This window comes from Lissotriton helveticus, chromosome 10 (assembly GCF_964261635.1).
Source record: "Lissotriton helveticus chromosome 10, aLisHel1.1, whole genome shotgun sequence".
Classification (NCBI taxonomy): domain Eukaryota; kingdom Metazoa; phylum Chordata; class Amphibia; order Caudata; family Salamandridae; genus Lissotriton; species Lissotriton helveticus.
In genome coordinates, this window is record NC_136071.1 from 83,828,571 (window position 1) to 83,843,633 (window position 15,063).

At 42.4% G+C, this 15,063-nt stretch overlaps 1 protein-coding gene across 1 annotated transcript in view; it reads right to left on the bottom strand.

Moving 5' to 3' along the window:
• Positions 1 to 15,063, bottom strand: part of LOC144785054 (UNC93-like protein MFSD11) — a 180,508-nt gene that overhangs the window by 41,336 nt on the left and 124,109 nt on the right. The window contains exons 8-9 of the mRNA XM_078664169.1: positions 13,513 to 13,654; positions 800 to 849 (exon numbers count right to left, since the gene is read on the bottom strand). Coding sequence (XP_078520295.1) covers positions 800 to 849; positions 13,513 to 13,654 — 192 coding nt within the window. The remainder of the gene's footprint in view (positions 1 to 799; positions 850 to 13,512; positions 13,655 to 15,063) is intronic.

Genomic DNA, 15,063 nt, shown 5'->3' on the forward strand with positions numbered 1-15,063 from the left:
TAAACAGGAAAACTTGTCTTTGTGCATACCAGTGTGGACCCATGAGGCCAGAGTAATATAGTATAGTTGCTTAAGGGAATCATAAGGCCGCAGTACAGGAGAGAGCACAACTTAGTATCAGTGTGAGTGTCATGTAAGGCTGTTAGGAATAGTTCTGCCTGACATGAATTTGGGAAGGTTTCATATTATGGCAACTAACCATGGGACTGCAGAAGCTTCAGAGCACAGGCAGGCTCAGCCTGGTGGTGTTAAGTGTAAGGAATACATGTTCTGGGTGCGATGGAGCATTCAGCTTTGCTCTTTTGATTGAGAAACTGATGGGCGTGTAGCAAAGGGTGTGGGCATCTTGATGTTAATGAGAATAGTACGTAGAATATTGCAGTACTGGGGAATGTTGAGCCAACCAGACTGTAGCCCTGGACAGAGCTCAGCTTGGTATAAATGTATGTGAATCATGGGATGAAGGGTCCATGTTCTACAGAACACTCTCAAAACTCGGAACATCGCCGTTTGCGTAGCAAAAGAATATCATCATATGATATGGAAACTTTAAGTGTTATCCTTTATACCTCTCGGCTAAATTAAAGATGGAGGTTTTTGTCCAAGTACCAGAAAAATTGCTGCGGATCTCTTTCAGATTAAAAGCTATAGCTGACTTTGTCCCCCGCATTCCGCCATTTTACTTACGTGCTCCAAAAGCCAAAGCAGGCCCCTGAGTACATCCATGTGCAAAGCAGCTCATGTTCTACAGATCATGCAACCCAAAATGACTTAGTGGTTGAGGCAGCTCAAGACTTACCCAGCTCTGTGGATGCTTCTCTCAAAGACGAAGCCACTGTTTCCTTTGATCTGGAAAAGAAATCAACAACATCAAGAAAGCCCTCAAGATGGCTGCCTTTTCTCCAGTTGTGGTAGAATACGCGCTGCAAGTCCCTTGAGGGAAATGACGGAACCTCGCTCCTCCACAATGCATTCTGGGATGGGGCACTGAGTGCAGCTTGCGCCTGAATGGCATGTATGTGCACTGTCTCCCTCACATATCAACGAATGAGCAACGCCAACTCCTTAGTGTACAGCTACAGAACAAGGTGAACAATTTCCTGTGTGTATTATGTATCTTAATACAGACCATTGAGCTAAGCTCCGTTTTCATTCTTTTCACAGTTAGGCAAATACTTCCAGTTGACAGTCAAATTCACTGCAAGGCATCCCTATAGATGCATAAGAAAAAGCCCCCCCTTTTTAAAATAAGTTTTACACATATGTATTTTATAATAGCACCACTGTGCATGCAGTCTTAAAGAATAACCCATGCCTTGTAAGTACGGGTCAACTGTAATATCTTTCACATACGGTACAAACTATCACTCAATATGCTTTTCGGAAGCTCATAATGAAATAAGACTTTTTGGGTACCTTTTTGGGTCAAACAGCAGCCACATGAGTATACCGCAACAGAGACGAGGCACAAAGTGTTCACGAACCAAAAGCAAACATCCAGCTTTTATATTTGGCGTTTAATACCAGCATATAGTTTATTTCTAAGCTCTCGAAATTTTACATAACATGCCAATTTTCTACAGAAACAATCGAACAGTGGCAAAGCTTTCTGGCGCAAAAGACAATATTTATACCCCCAAGCCAAACAACGTTTCACAATTATAGTGTGCTTCCAAGGACAGGGACAGCCACTTGTATCCCCTGATGTGGACTAGTGAAACCAGTCCAAAATAGAATGTGAAACAATGTCCTGAGCACAACTTTACTGCGTGTATAAAGAAGTCCAATCAATCTTCTTTTGTGGTGTTTTTATTCATCAAATCAGACAAAATCTTCTCTTCAGTCATAAATTGCAATCTACAACAGTTCATCCAAAGCCAACACGTGTTTCGTCAACAACGATGCAATCGCATCTGCGACTTCTTCAGGGCTAAAATTTAATTTAAAAACCATACTGTATCATAATGTACATTAGTCAACAAACACCACCACCATACCACCCATGTGATAAAAAGTAATCACAGAGTGAATCATAGGTGAGGAACTCATTTCTGGAGAAAGAAACATATTATACTCCATTGCTAGAGGTACATTATGATGTGAAGGGTCTAGACTCTAGAACTATTAGACTAAATTTAAGATAGAATATAAAAACACATAGTGCAACACCTAGAAAAAAAGACAGAAAACGACCAAAGAACCTTAAGTGAAAAAACCATGAGTGAAAAAAACCTTGAGTGAAAAAACCCCATGCTGATGTTCCAATTAATGCTCACCAATCTGGATGTTCTCCCAAATCCAAAGTTTACCAAATAGTCCGTCTCACAAGAAACAAAATTCACTGTATCAAATTATAATCCAACTCTGTCGAAAATAATAACCCAGTATCACTGGTCAAGCAATGGGCATGTTATACAATATTCTCTGATGGTTTTTTCACTTAAGGTTCTTTGGTCGTTTTCTTTCTTTTTTTCTAGGTGTTGCACTATGTGTTTTTATATTCTATCTTAAATTTAGTCTAATTGTTCTAGACCCTTCGCATCATAATGTACCTCTAGCAATGGAGTATAATTGAATTTGAATTTAAAAAGCTTATATAGCGCATCATACACCGTTACGGTTTCTTGGCGCTTTTGACGGCATGCAGAGCAGACAGGGAAAGATCATTAGTGTGGAAAGGCCTGAGCAAACAAAAAGGTTTTCAGGCCCTTGCGAAAAAGGGAATATTGTTTTATCGCTCGGAGGTGGTCAGGCAGGGAGTTCCAGAATACAGGAGCCAAGATGGAGAAGTTGGAACCTCCCCATTTTTTCCTAGTGAAACGAGGGACCTGCAAAAGGGACCGATCGGACGAACGAAGATGTCTGACGGGAACATAATTAGTTAAAAGGGAAGAAATGAAAGCAGGGGCCGTTCCCTGTCGTGCCTGAAAGACCATGCACCCAATCTTGAAAAGAGATCGTTGCCGGACAGGCAACCAGTGCAGTTCCTTCAACAATGGTGTAGAATGGTGGAACCGGGGACGGCCATACACCAGCCGGGCTGCTTGGTTCTGCACAAGCTGGAGTTTGCGTAGACTATATGCCGGGATGCCGTTGTACAGGGCATTGGCATAGTCTAGCCGGGAGATGACCAAGGCAGACATAATAAGTTTAAGTGCCAAAGGGGAAAAGAACCGGGAGACAGTGCGGATAGTTCGGAGCATCAGAAAACAAGAGGAAACAACAGAACCAACCTGTGAATGAAGAGTGAGCTGGTTGTTAATTTTTATACCTAGTGTCTTAACCGTAGAAGAAGGAAGGGGAGGGGAACCAAGAGTGGGGGGCCAAAAAGAAGAGTTCCAGGGACTGGAGGAGCCACCAGTAAGCACCAATTCGGTTTTATCCGGATTAAGCTTCAAATGGTTGTGGCTCATCCAGTCCCTGATAAAAATCATAATAGATTGAAAATTGGAGATAGCGTGAGGGGAAGAAGAGAGGTCAAAGACCAGCTGGAGGTCATCCGCATAGTTATACACAGCGACCTCCAGCTGCTGAAGTGCAAAGATAAGAGGATAGATGTAGAGGTTGAACAATAAAGGAGAAAGAGAGGAGCCTTGGGGAACACCACAAGTGATCTTCAAAGGATCAGCCATGAACTCTCCCAGCCGGACCGCCTGGGTGCGATCCCGCAGGAAGGACGAGAGCCACACTAGTGCTGACCCCCCGGTTCCCGCCGCTCCGATACGTGAAAGCAAGATGGAATGATCCACCGTATCGAAGGCGGCGGAAAGATCGAGGAGCACCAGGGCTTGATGTTTATTTTGGTCCAGGCCCTCCCTGAGGGTGTTTAGGACCGACACTACCACAGACTCAGTGGAGTGTTTGGGGCGGAAGCCAGCCTGGCAGGATGCCAGGCCTCCCGTAGCCTCAACATGGGTGCTAAGCACCGCGGCAACATGGCGCTCAAGCACCTTACCCAAGTATGGCAATAAAGAGATAGGCCGATAGTTAGTTGAAATAGCTGGGTCGGCCCCTGGTTTTTTCAAAATGGACACAATGGTAGCTACTTTAAGGGCCGGGGTCACAATTCCTTGTGAGAGGGAACTATTAAGAAAGGCGATCGGGGGCTGTGTGCAAACTGAATAAATTTGCTGTAAAATACGTGCCGGGCAAATGTCAGCAGGTGAGCCTGACTTAACTTTGAATAAGATTTCCCGGAACCCTGTTTCCGTGATAGGAGGAATTGATGTTAAGCTAGGCGGCAGGGTTGGTGGGCAGGGCTCAACATAAGAAACAGAGGGAGGGGGAATGTTGTTCTTGATGTTGAGGACTTTATCAATAAAATAGGAATTTAACGAGTCACAGAGGATTTGAGTGGGAGGGGGTTTAGATACACTCCTATCTGAAAAAGCTAACTCGTTAACTATCGAGAAAATTTATCGCGGTTGATTCTCTGCTGTTAAGATTTTTTATGAGAAATAGGTGGTTTTAGTTTCTACGATAGCTTTTTTATATTCCTGCCGTAATGTTAAATAGCAGGTTTTCAGATGGGGGCAGTATTCCCTTCTCCAAAGTCTTTCGGCGCGCCGAAGGGACAATTTATTATCCTTTAAATTAGTATCAAACCATCGGTTCGCCTCCTTAGGTCTTTTAATTGAAATCCGGCGTAGGGGGGCCGCTGAATCGCAGCCTTCCGCAAGCCAGGTATCAATCCCAATGGCTTGTGCTGACGATGATAAGCCAGCTAAGTCAGGCGTAGCGGCTAGGAGGGAAGATGACAGCGAGATCAGGTCGACCCGGTTCCAATTCCGGGCCCAGATGTTTTTTTCCCGCGGAATCCTGGCTGGTAGAGTAAGATGAAGGGTGAAGAAAATGAAGGCGTGGTCGGACCAAGGACAAGGAGACACTGCTACAGAAGAAATAGGGTAGTTAAGGGACCAAACTTGGTCGAGCACATGTCCACCAATGTGTGTGGGAGCATGAATACGAGAGACAAAGTTTAGCGACTGGAGCAGATCGGTAAATTGTTTAGAAGCCTGGCATTCAGACGGATCGTTGGGCCAGTAGTTAAAGTCCCCCAATATAAGAATGGAGGCATGATTAACCGTCAGCGTGGCCACTAGGTCCTGGAAGGCTGTAGTAAAGTGAGGAGTGTTCTGGGGGGGGGCGATATGTAAGTAAACAAATCAAAGGAGGGGAAAAGGTGTCAGAGCGAGCTACAAGATACTCGACAGAATCAATAAAGGCAGATGGAAGTAGCTGGAAGTTGTACTCGGCTTTGGCGATAAGCGCCACACCGCCTCCTTTTTTCCCTGCAGGGCGGTCGACCCGAAGGGCCGCATAGGTAAGAGGAAGAGCCGCCAAGAGAGCGGGCAATGACGAATCGCCAAACCACGTCTCCGTTAAGCACAATATATCTGGCTTCTGGGAGTCGAGCAAAATAAATAGGTCCTGGTGATGTTTCACCGCTGACCTAGTGTTTAATAAAATAAAGGACAGGGGGGAAGGGGGGGAGGGAAGGGGAGGGCAAGGCACCGGAGTAGAAGGGGCAAGGCCGAGGGCAGAGATATTACTACTAATGGCCGGTGGAAGCGGCCACTTACCTTGTAGAAGTTTCAAAGTAGCCGAGGGATAGGTAATGAAAGGGGCAGAATGACATGCCCCTGGCCCCAGTCGGCCGCGGACGGGCGCAGACGGGCTTAACTCAGGCGCAACTCCGGCGCGCCTCCGTCGCGCCCGCTGCGCTCGTCCGCTGCGCTGACACATGAGGTACGTATAAATAGACCCGTGACCAGGGTGGGCGGGGTCAACAGGGCGGGTAGGGCGGGATTATTAAAAAAGAATGAAGCGTTTCGCCGCTATTGATCAGCGGAGACAAGTGTCTATAAGCTTGTAGTCAGCCAAGTCAAGAGTGAGTCTTTAAAATAATGCGCTTGCCGCCAGCGAGCCCGTCCTAATATGTTTCTTTCTCCAGAAATGAGTTCCTCACCTCTGATTCACTCTGTGATTACTTTTTATCACATGGGTGGTATGGTGGTGGTGTTTGTTGACTAATGTACATTATGATACAGTATGGTTTTTAAATTTAATTTTAGCCCTGTAGTCACAGATGCGATTGCATCGTTGATGACGAAACACGTGTTGGCTTTGGATGAACTGTTGAAGATTGCAATTTATGACTGAAGAGAAGATTTTGTCTTATTTGACGAATAAAATCACCACAAAAAAAGATTGATTGGACTTCTTTATACTCGGAGTAAAGTTGTGCTCAGGGCAATGTTTCACATGCCAATTTTCTATGTGGTTACAAGGGGAAGCTGGGATCCGAACATGTGCTCCGGAGTAAACCATCCACTGAGACCAAACTCCTCCTTTTTAGGTCTGGTGTTAGCGAAGACGTATTTATTTTACTAAAATTATATGCATGGTATAATTACATAAAGGGGCTTTAGCCACCTCTCTCTTCATCCATTGGTCTCTTTGTGTTATTCACATTTTCCTTCCGTCACTCCAGCATACAGCATGTGAGAGGTTGGCTCAGACTACTTAAGTCACTGGCTAACTTCACTTTGAGTGACTTCATTTAGCCCTTTCACAAAGAGCACATGCACAAAAAAGGTAGTTACCGTCACGGCTCGTGGTTTTACTTTACTGTTTCTTTATTGTTACAGTTGTTTGAAGAGTCTGATGTGATAGCAGAACTCTTTCTACAATATGAGAGAACAGTGCACATTTCAGCTTTATCAGTTCCTGTCTTCTGCCAATGCTATTGTAAATTCCTATTGAAGTGGCCTTTGTTTATCTGACTGCTGCTTTTTCACATCATACCAGTAGTTTACACGATCTCTGAATATAAGATCATAAGGGTGCTCTATCTTTGCAACTCTCTGTGTTATTCCTTCTTTCTGCCCTTTTTCCATTCTGTTTTCTTTCTTTCTTTCACCCTTTCCTTTTAACTTTCTTTCCATATATCATTCTTTCCTTCTTTCTTTCCTTCTTGTTTCATTCTTTTCCTCTTTATTTCCTTCTTTCTTTCCTTCTTTTGTTCTTTTTTCTTAAATCTTTCCTTCCTTCTTCCCTTCTTGAATTTTTTGTTAATTCTTTTCTTCCTTCTTACATTCCTACTCTCCTTCGTTTTTCATTTCTTTCTCTCCCTTTTCATTCCTTCTTTCTTTTACTCCCTTCATTCTATACCTTTTTCTTGACTTTTCATTCTTCTTTCCTACCTTCTTCCATCTTTCTTTCATTTTTCTTTCTTGCCTCTTTCTTTCATTTTTCCTTTTCTTCTCTCCTTCCCTTTTTTCTTTGCCTCTTTCTTTCCTTCTTTCTCCTTTTTCTTTTCTTCTTTCCTTTTTTGTTCCTTTCCTTCTTTCCTCCTTTCTTTCCTTTCTTCCATCTTTCTTTCTTTCCTTTTTTCTTTTATTCTTCCTTTTTTGTAATCCTTCTCTTTTCTTTCCTTTTTTCTTTTCTTTTTTCTTTCCTTCATTCTTTCATAACATCTTCCTTTCTTTCTTTCTTGCTTTCTTTCTTTCTAGAGGATGGCAGCCCATGCCCAGACTGGATGGCTTTTTTAAGTCTGCATTAGCCATGGCCTTTTAATTTGACTAAAATATTGTGTTAAAATTATACTTATCTATAGAGGTTTTCAGACAGACTTCGTCCATTAGTCTGTCATTAAAATTTCTCTTCCACCCACTCCAGCATGCCTCAAGGGGCAATGTGTCAGCCCACTTCAGCCATGCCTGACTTCACTATGAGTTATGGCTTGCTGCCCTTTCACAAGGAGCACATCATCACACAAAGTCGTTCCGCTCAGTGCCATGGGTCCTCAAAAAATATGTGCTTTTTTTGAGACCAAAACAGAATTTTTGCCTTTAGCGAATATTTTTATTTGGATTGATGAAGGGGAGCTTCTCAAACAATAACATTTTGAAAAAGCCATTATAAAACAAAAGAAGAATTGTCAAAAGGCTGGTGGCCCATCCCAGACCTATTGGCCTTGCCAATGCTTGCTTCATTTGCTTATAAATGTGACGCCATTTGACGTTTCTGTCCAAAATTTGATAGATCATTTGCATAACTCGTTAAGATTCTGTATGTACAGTTTCATGCTGATCTGTCTGTTGAGAATGTTAAAGAGGATGAAGGGTGAAAGTAGAATTCATGGCCCCAGAAATTATAGCTCTCTACATTAACCATTTTAAGTTAGCTTCACAAATCCTAACACACTTCCTCATGCCATGCTCAAGACTTCCCACATGAAATCACAGATCACAATTCAAATGACATCATGAATGAACTCACTTATAACATCTCAAATCATATAATTGCTGATATCACTGATGAGATCACAAATGACATCACCAAACAGCATAATTGAGAACGTGACATTATGGTCAGAGCTGCCGACTTTGGAACTAGGCTCGAGTCTTGGCGTCAACTCAACATCTTGTGATTCTGGGCAAATCACTTAATTTACCTAAGCCTAAAAAAATTAATATGGCCTTATAATGTTACTGGTGCTCATGTAACCCTTTCCATGCTCATAACGGCTCCACGGCGGCGGGTGCTCATGACGGCGTGGAGCCGTCATCAACTGCCGCTCCGTCCACGCTCTGCCTGCGCAGGACTAATTGCCCGCCTGTGTGGGCAAATTTAGTAAGTGGGCGGGGTCATGACGGCTCCACGCCGTCATGAGCACACGCCACCCATGACTCATGACGGTGTGGAGCCGTCATGAGTAAGGGAGCGTCACGCCCACCCCTCTAGCCCCGCCCACGACGTGGCCGAATTCGCGCCACGGCAAAGAGGGTAAAGTGCTCCAATAGCTTTGAGTCGAGTCTGTGCTGTATAAAATTGCAACAACAAAAAACTAGATGGATTTAAACAGTTGTCATAGCAAGGACTGAAGAGACCTCTGGTGCAAGTGTTTAGTAGCATCCAAAGCCTAAGTCATCTTCTCCTGATGCTTTCCCGCAAGGTAAGCCTGGATGGTACAAATCACAAGCTGTATGGTACTTTTTCCCTTAAAGGTCTGTACCCATGCTATGGAAAGACTTGGTAGCTCCAGAACCTAATGAATGCAAAAACAGTTCTGCTGACACACTGGTCAAAAGTACTGAAAATTCAGTCCTCCTTTACTCCTCATTTTCGCAATCTCTTCCTTCTTGGGATCTTCACCAGGTCTATACTTCCTGTTACTATTATACCCTTGCACGGCCAAAATAGCAATTACCCAATTCTACTCCTTGCATTACTTTTTTTTGTTTAAAAGTCTTATAGTTAATATTATTCATGATGTCTTAATATAACCTCTAATTAAGCTTTAATTTGTCGTACTGTTTTTTATCCTTGGGATTAAACCAGATACCAGTTTAGCCTTCCCTATTATCAGGTGAGTTGACATCTTCTCAGCTTTGCTGCTCTTCACACATCTGTGTTTTATGTGTTCTGAGATGGCATGCCAACAAGATAATGCCATAATGCTCTCCCAGGCCCCTGAAATCAGTACACATATTTATTAGAAAAAATATGTTTGTTTCCAAAATAATGTAAGTTTTAATCTCGGGATCAGCTAAAGTTGAAGAATCCATCATTAATTGCTGTGAATGGGTAACCTTCCTGTGGTTCCAATTGGTGAATTGCACTAAATTTAGGTTGTGATCAGAGTTCACCGTAAAATTAATTTTGCTTGTGTTCTTTTTAAATTTTTAGATATAAAAAATACAATTTGTAAAACACTAAAACAGTGAGCTCTACAATAAGTACACGTCTGAATCCCAGAATTAATATGTCTACAAATATAATTAAAATTACTGTCTCAGTCATTTCCAACATACAGTTTTCTAACTTTAAGCCTATAGGATAAAGGATTCTTATTCAGCTCACAGGCTATCCCGTCTTCTGGCGCAAAGCCAAATTAAAATCCCAACCCTCCTTCCTCAAAATGAAGGCACTTGCGCATTATAATATGGGATACCTTCTGTAGTGGGCAGGACCATAGGATATATAAGCAAAGAAAGTAACAAAGCTTTGCAAACAGAAAGAAAAAAAGCTGTGCATCTCTCCCCATTTTCTTAACTCATCAGCCCATAATGTAGCATCCCTGCTTATTCATCTCTCATATTTCTCTACCTGTAATTTACTTTATAACTGAATAACAGTAGGAGCCCCACGGTGCACAGTGGGAAACAACCTTTACAACGCAACTGTTACCACGCAGTGCCTTTACGACGCAACTTTTACAACACAAACCATTACAACACATTGCGCTGGGGGGCGCTCTAGGATAGGGAATAGGTTTAATTTACTGACCAACACCTTCCCTACTATCCAAGGGGACTGGAGTTGGAATAGTAAATTAAACTATTCACTATCCAGCGCCCCAAAGCACTATGCGTTGTAATGGTATACGTTGTAAAACTCGCGTTGTAAAAACATGCGATGTAAAAGCATGCGTTGTAATGTCATACATCCACAACAGGAGTTTTTTTGCAGAAAATGCAGCTCCGTTTTAAAATGGATCCACAGTTCTGCATATTATTTACCCCTTTGAAATCAGGGGTAAACAACCTTCAATGTAATCTTCATAGGCTCAACAATTTCCAGCCTTGACAATAACTATTTTTTCTCTTTTTTTTGTTTCTCATCTTCCGCCCCTTACCCCCCCCCCTCCCTCTGCCTTGCAAAAAGGGTCTGTGTTGGTTAAATATGACTCTCCTGCCACGCCCTTCTATTCAAAGATGTGATGTCACAAATCCTGTCTACTATCACTGCCTGTTATGTCTAATCTTCCCAATCCTAACGAAGGGAAAATACAGATAGAGAAAAACATCAAAAGGTACACCTCTACTTTTTTTTCACACTCTAATCTTTAGACATCTATGTTGAAAGTATGTCCCTAATGCTTTTCAGAAATTCTTAAACTAACTGTGGCTCAAAAGATATCTCCATAACTGTTCACTTTCAATATATACACAGAAACAACCATAACTGGAATTGTCAACTGCTTATCTCAGTTATAAATCTCCTCACATGCTTTCACCTACTGGCAATCTCGAAAATTGTTCAGAAAAAATAGAAAAGCAACACCCCAGAGAGGTTACTATCTGATGTTTCTCTGGGTCAATCACAAATATAATGCCTTTTAGCAGGAACTTAGTTGCAAGGGGAGCCCCCAGCTTTTAGAGGGGTAAATGGTAGTCTATGTGTTCTGACAATGGTGAGATGTGTGTTGCTTGTCTTGCAATGCCCCCAAAACTCACTTTGATAATATGACAATTTCAATTATACCCGGACCCTGAGAAGATATTTCAGCCTCTTCGTGACTACCCAAGATCTTCAAATTTATATAGCAAGACCTTTTCCCCAAGTTTGCATTTATTTAGCAGATCTGTCAAATGACTCTCTTTATTGGTCCCCTAAGTTATCATGAGCACCTCAAATGTTGTGACTCTGGACTCAACTCAGATATTCCTCCAATGAAGGACTTTGTCTTTTCTTCTAGGAGATTTGAATTGCTGTTCGGTTGTTCAAGCCAGGAGACACTGTCTTCTTGTGCAAATTTACTTTCCCTGACTACTTTCAAAATGGCATGGAGCTATTTTACAGTGAGTTTCCCTCTTGGAAGAATGGGGAGACATGTGGCTCATCTGAGCCTTTTTACTATGCGACTCCTATACAAGTCAGAGAAGGAGTAAGCGCCACCTTTGTCACTTTTGTCTATCTGAAGCAAGTTACTGTCATCTTTGCGAGAGGACTGGGGGAGCTGTGAAAACCTTGATGATGATGTACAACCATACAATGTGCAGCTGCATTTACAATTAAAAACACAGCACTGAGGACAGCAGCTTACAAATGTCCCAGGGATAAGTTAATAGAAAAACATGTTCTGCATGTAATAATAATAATAATAATAAAACCATTTGTAGAGCGCATGGTTACACTATAACAGTGTGTCCCCGCGCTATGAAGCAATCCATAAAGCCAGCAAAACCTTCTCTACTTAGCAACACAGAGAGGGAAGAGGAACTAATAAGTGCCCTGAGTTCAAGGGAATAGGTACGTTTTCAGTTTTAATCGGAATCTTACCTCCGACGGTAGCTCGTTCCATTTTTTGCAGGCTAAGTACCTGAACGAGCGACCTGCCATTCGCGCTTTAAAGATGCGAGTGACCTGAAACAGCATGCTCCCTGATGATCTCAAATTACGTCTAGGACGATGGATCGTTAAGAGCTTTTGAAGATAATTAGGCCCTTTCCCCTGGGCTACACGGTGTGTAATACACAGTGCTTTAAACAGAATGCGTTCCTGCATGGGCAACCAGTGGAGAGTCTTAAGAGCTTGTTTCCCTGAAGCTCTTTTAGATAGATTCAGGACCAATCTGGCAGCTGAATTTTGTACACGCTGCAGCTGCTGTAACCCTTTCTTACTCAGACCTATAAACAGTGAGTTTCCATAATCTAGGTGGGGGGTGACCAATGCATGTATTAAAAATTTCCTGGTGTCGATAGGCAAGTAATCTAGTATTTTACGTATGGTCTTAAGGACTCCATAACATTTACCTACTAGCCTTCCGATGTGCTGACCATAGGATAGGCTGGAATCCAAAAGGACACTTAGGTTCTTAACCGTCTCTGTGGGGGCAGGTGTAGGCCCTACCTCAGATGGCCACCATGCTGATGACCAGATTGTGGGAGCTCTACCGATCACCAGTAACTCCGTTTTGTCGCCATTAAGGCGTAGACAGTTGTCAATTATCCACACGGATACCTCCTTGAGACAGAAGGCAAAATTAATTGCTGCCTCATTCTGGCCTTGGGCTAGGGTGATCACCAATTGCGTATCATCTGCATACGTTACAATGTCCACTCCATAGGGTGCCACAATTCTAGCCAGGGGTTCCATATATATGTTAAATAATGTCGGGCTCAGACTTGAGCCCTGTGGAACACCATGCTTTAACCATCTGGGGGAGGATTTAAACGGAGGACAGTGAATTTGGAAAGTTCTGTCTTTTAAGAAGGATCGCAGCCAATCATGGGCCGGTCCTACCACTCCCATTTCTGTAAGACGGGTCAGCAGTATGGCATGAGATACGGTGTCAAACGCCGCACTCAGGTCTAAAAGTACCAATGCTGCTGTCTGTCCCTCGTCCACTATTTGTCTGAGCCTCTCGGTGGAAAAGATCCTCTATCTATTATCTACCTGAGCAGGGGATTTTACACAGTAGCTTTGTTCGGAGGTTTCAAGGCATAGAAATGTATAATGCTATGTAGAAATTTCAATACCTGTAGTAGCTGGCAGTATTAGTATTGCTATGTCGACAGTTAAATGACTACAATGTCCCAAAATCCTGGTCGAAAGTCACAATAAGGTAATTTATTTTTCCACAATGATTTTGATTTAATTACCCTGCTGACTTTACTTCATAGCAATGTCATTGCAGCACCTTTTCAACAACAAAAAAGAAAAGTAGCAATCCAATTAACTAATGCAAGTAATCCCTGAGCAGGGTGGCTTGATTTTGCTTACATTACTTCAGTTTCCAAAAGGAGGTCTTCACCTTCGTTAAGGGGCTCTTCTTGGCTTTCAGGCTTCTGGAGAAATACAAAGAGTGCCGTCCCCACCAGAGAAATGATGGAAAGAGTTCCTAACAAGGTCCTTCGGTCCTTATCTAGTTCAAAGAAGAGAGGAAATATTGGGAAAGGCTCATTCCAGACTGAACAAAGCTGTATCAAATATTTGCAGTACTCGAGGGGTCGTTTATACATAGTGTTTAGAAAATGAAGGGTAACATGAAAATCAAATAGTATAATACCAAGACAGAGAGGATTTGGGAAGCATATTAAAGAATGGCAATTGCTCTCCCTCTCTCTTACATTTACAATTTCAAATACAGGAATGAAGCAGTGGCGGCTCCTCCGTTATGGCGGAGGTGTGTCGCCCCACTCCTGGAGCCAGCAGATGAAAACATGAAAAATAAAATTATAATAAAACAATTTTATTATCATTTTATTTTTTATGCCAGAGCCGAGTCTTGGGGCAGGGCCATCCTGATGACAGCAGCAAGCATGGAGGAGGAGTAGTTGGCAGTGCAAGTGTGCATGCCAGTTTAGCCAGATGTCTAAGAACAGCTATACAAACATGTGCACTTAGTTTACTTTAGACTCCAATCTAAGCTTTGTTACACAGTCTGATGGAGAACAGCGGGCCCAGGCTCTCAGTCCCTGTGGGAGTGCGAAACCAGCCTGCTCAGACCAATCCCGGCGCTTCTCTTATGTTGGGTAATAGTATTACCAGCATGAGAGCAGCATCTGGATTGGCACAGGGGAGTCTATGAGCCTGTGCACCAGAAGCACCAGAAGCAGAAGAGCAGTGAGGTGGCAGGTCAGTTTTATTGTATTATTTCTTTTGCTACTGCCCCCAGCGCTGCCCCACCACGTTTCCCTGATAGCAGCCACCACTGAAAATATGGAGGTTCAATGTGTCTTATCATAACCATATTTTGTTATTGGAGTGCCTCAAATCTTTTCTCATCTATTCTTATCAACAGTCAACAAACAAAAGGAAGTGGAACTAAGCTCTTGTTTAGAGAATAGGTTAAAGCTCTGAATAGATTTTTAGAAAATCCCAACAATGCTGTTGCATGTCAATTGTTCTGGTAAACTCCTGGAGGCCAAAAATGCAATAAGGTATCATTAAGAATCCATTAGAATCTAGAAATATGTTACATTTAGAGAAACAAAGTAAGCAAGTAATAACATGTTTGCAAAATATTAGGCTCATCAAAACTTTCAAAGTGAAATCAAATTTCGCTAGATGGAAATCCAAAAAAGTAGAGCTGGTAACTGCTAATAATTACACCAAGATGGCATTTGGAGACTATTATGAATCCTTATCCTTATAAAATACATCATGAATAATTCTGAATGACAATATTGAGAATGTTCAAGGTAGAATTAAACTGACCAAAATACTCAACATGCTGTTGAATATGTACTCTGGACTAAGTAGCAGAGGCCCACATGTATCAAGCATTTTTGTAGTCGCAAACGGTGCGATTCCTTAAAATCGGCCGTTTGC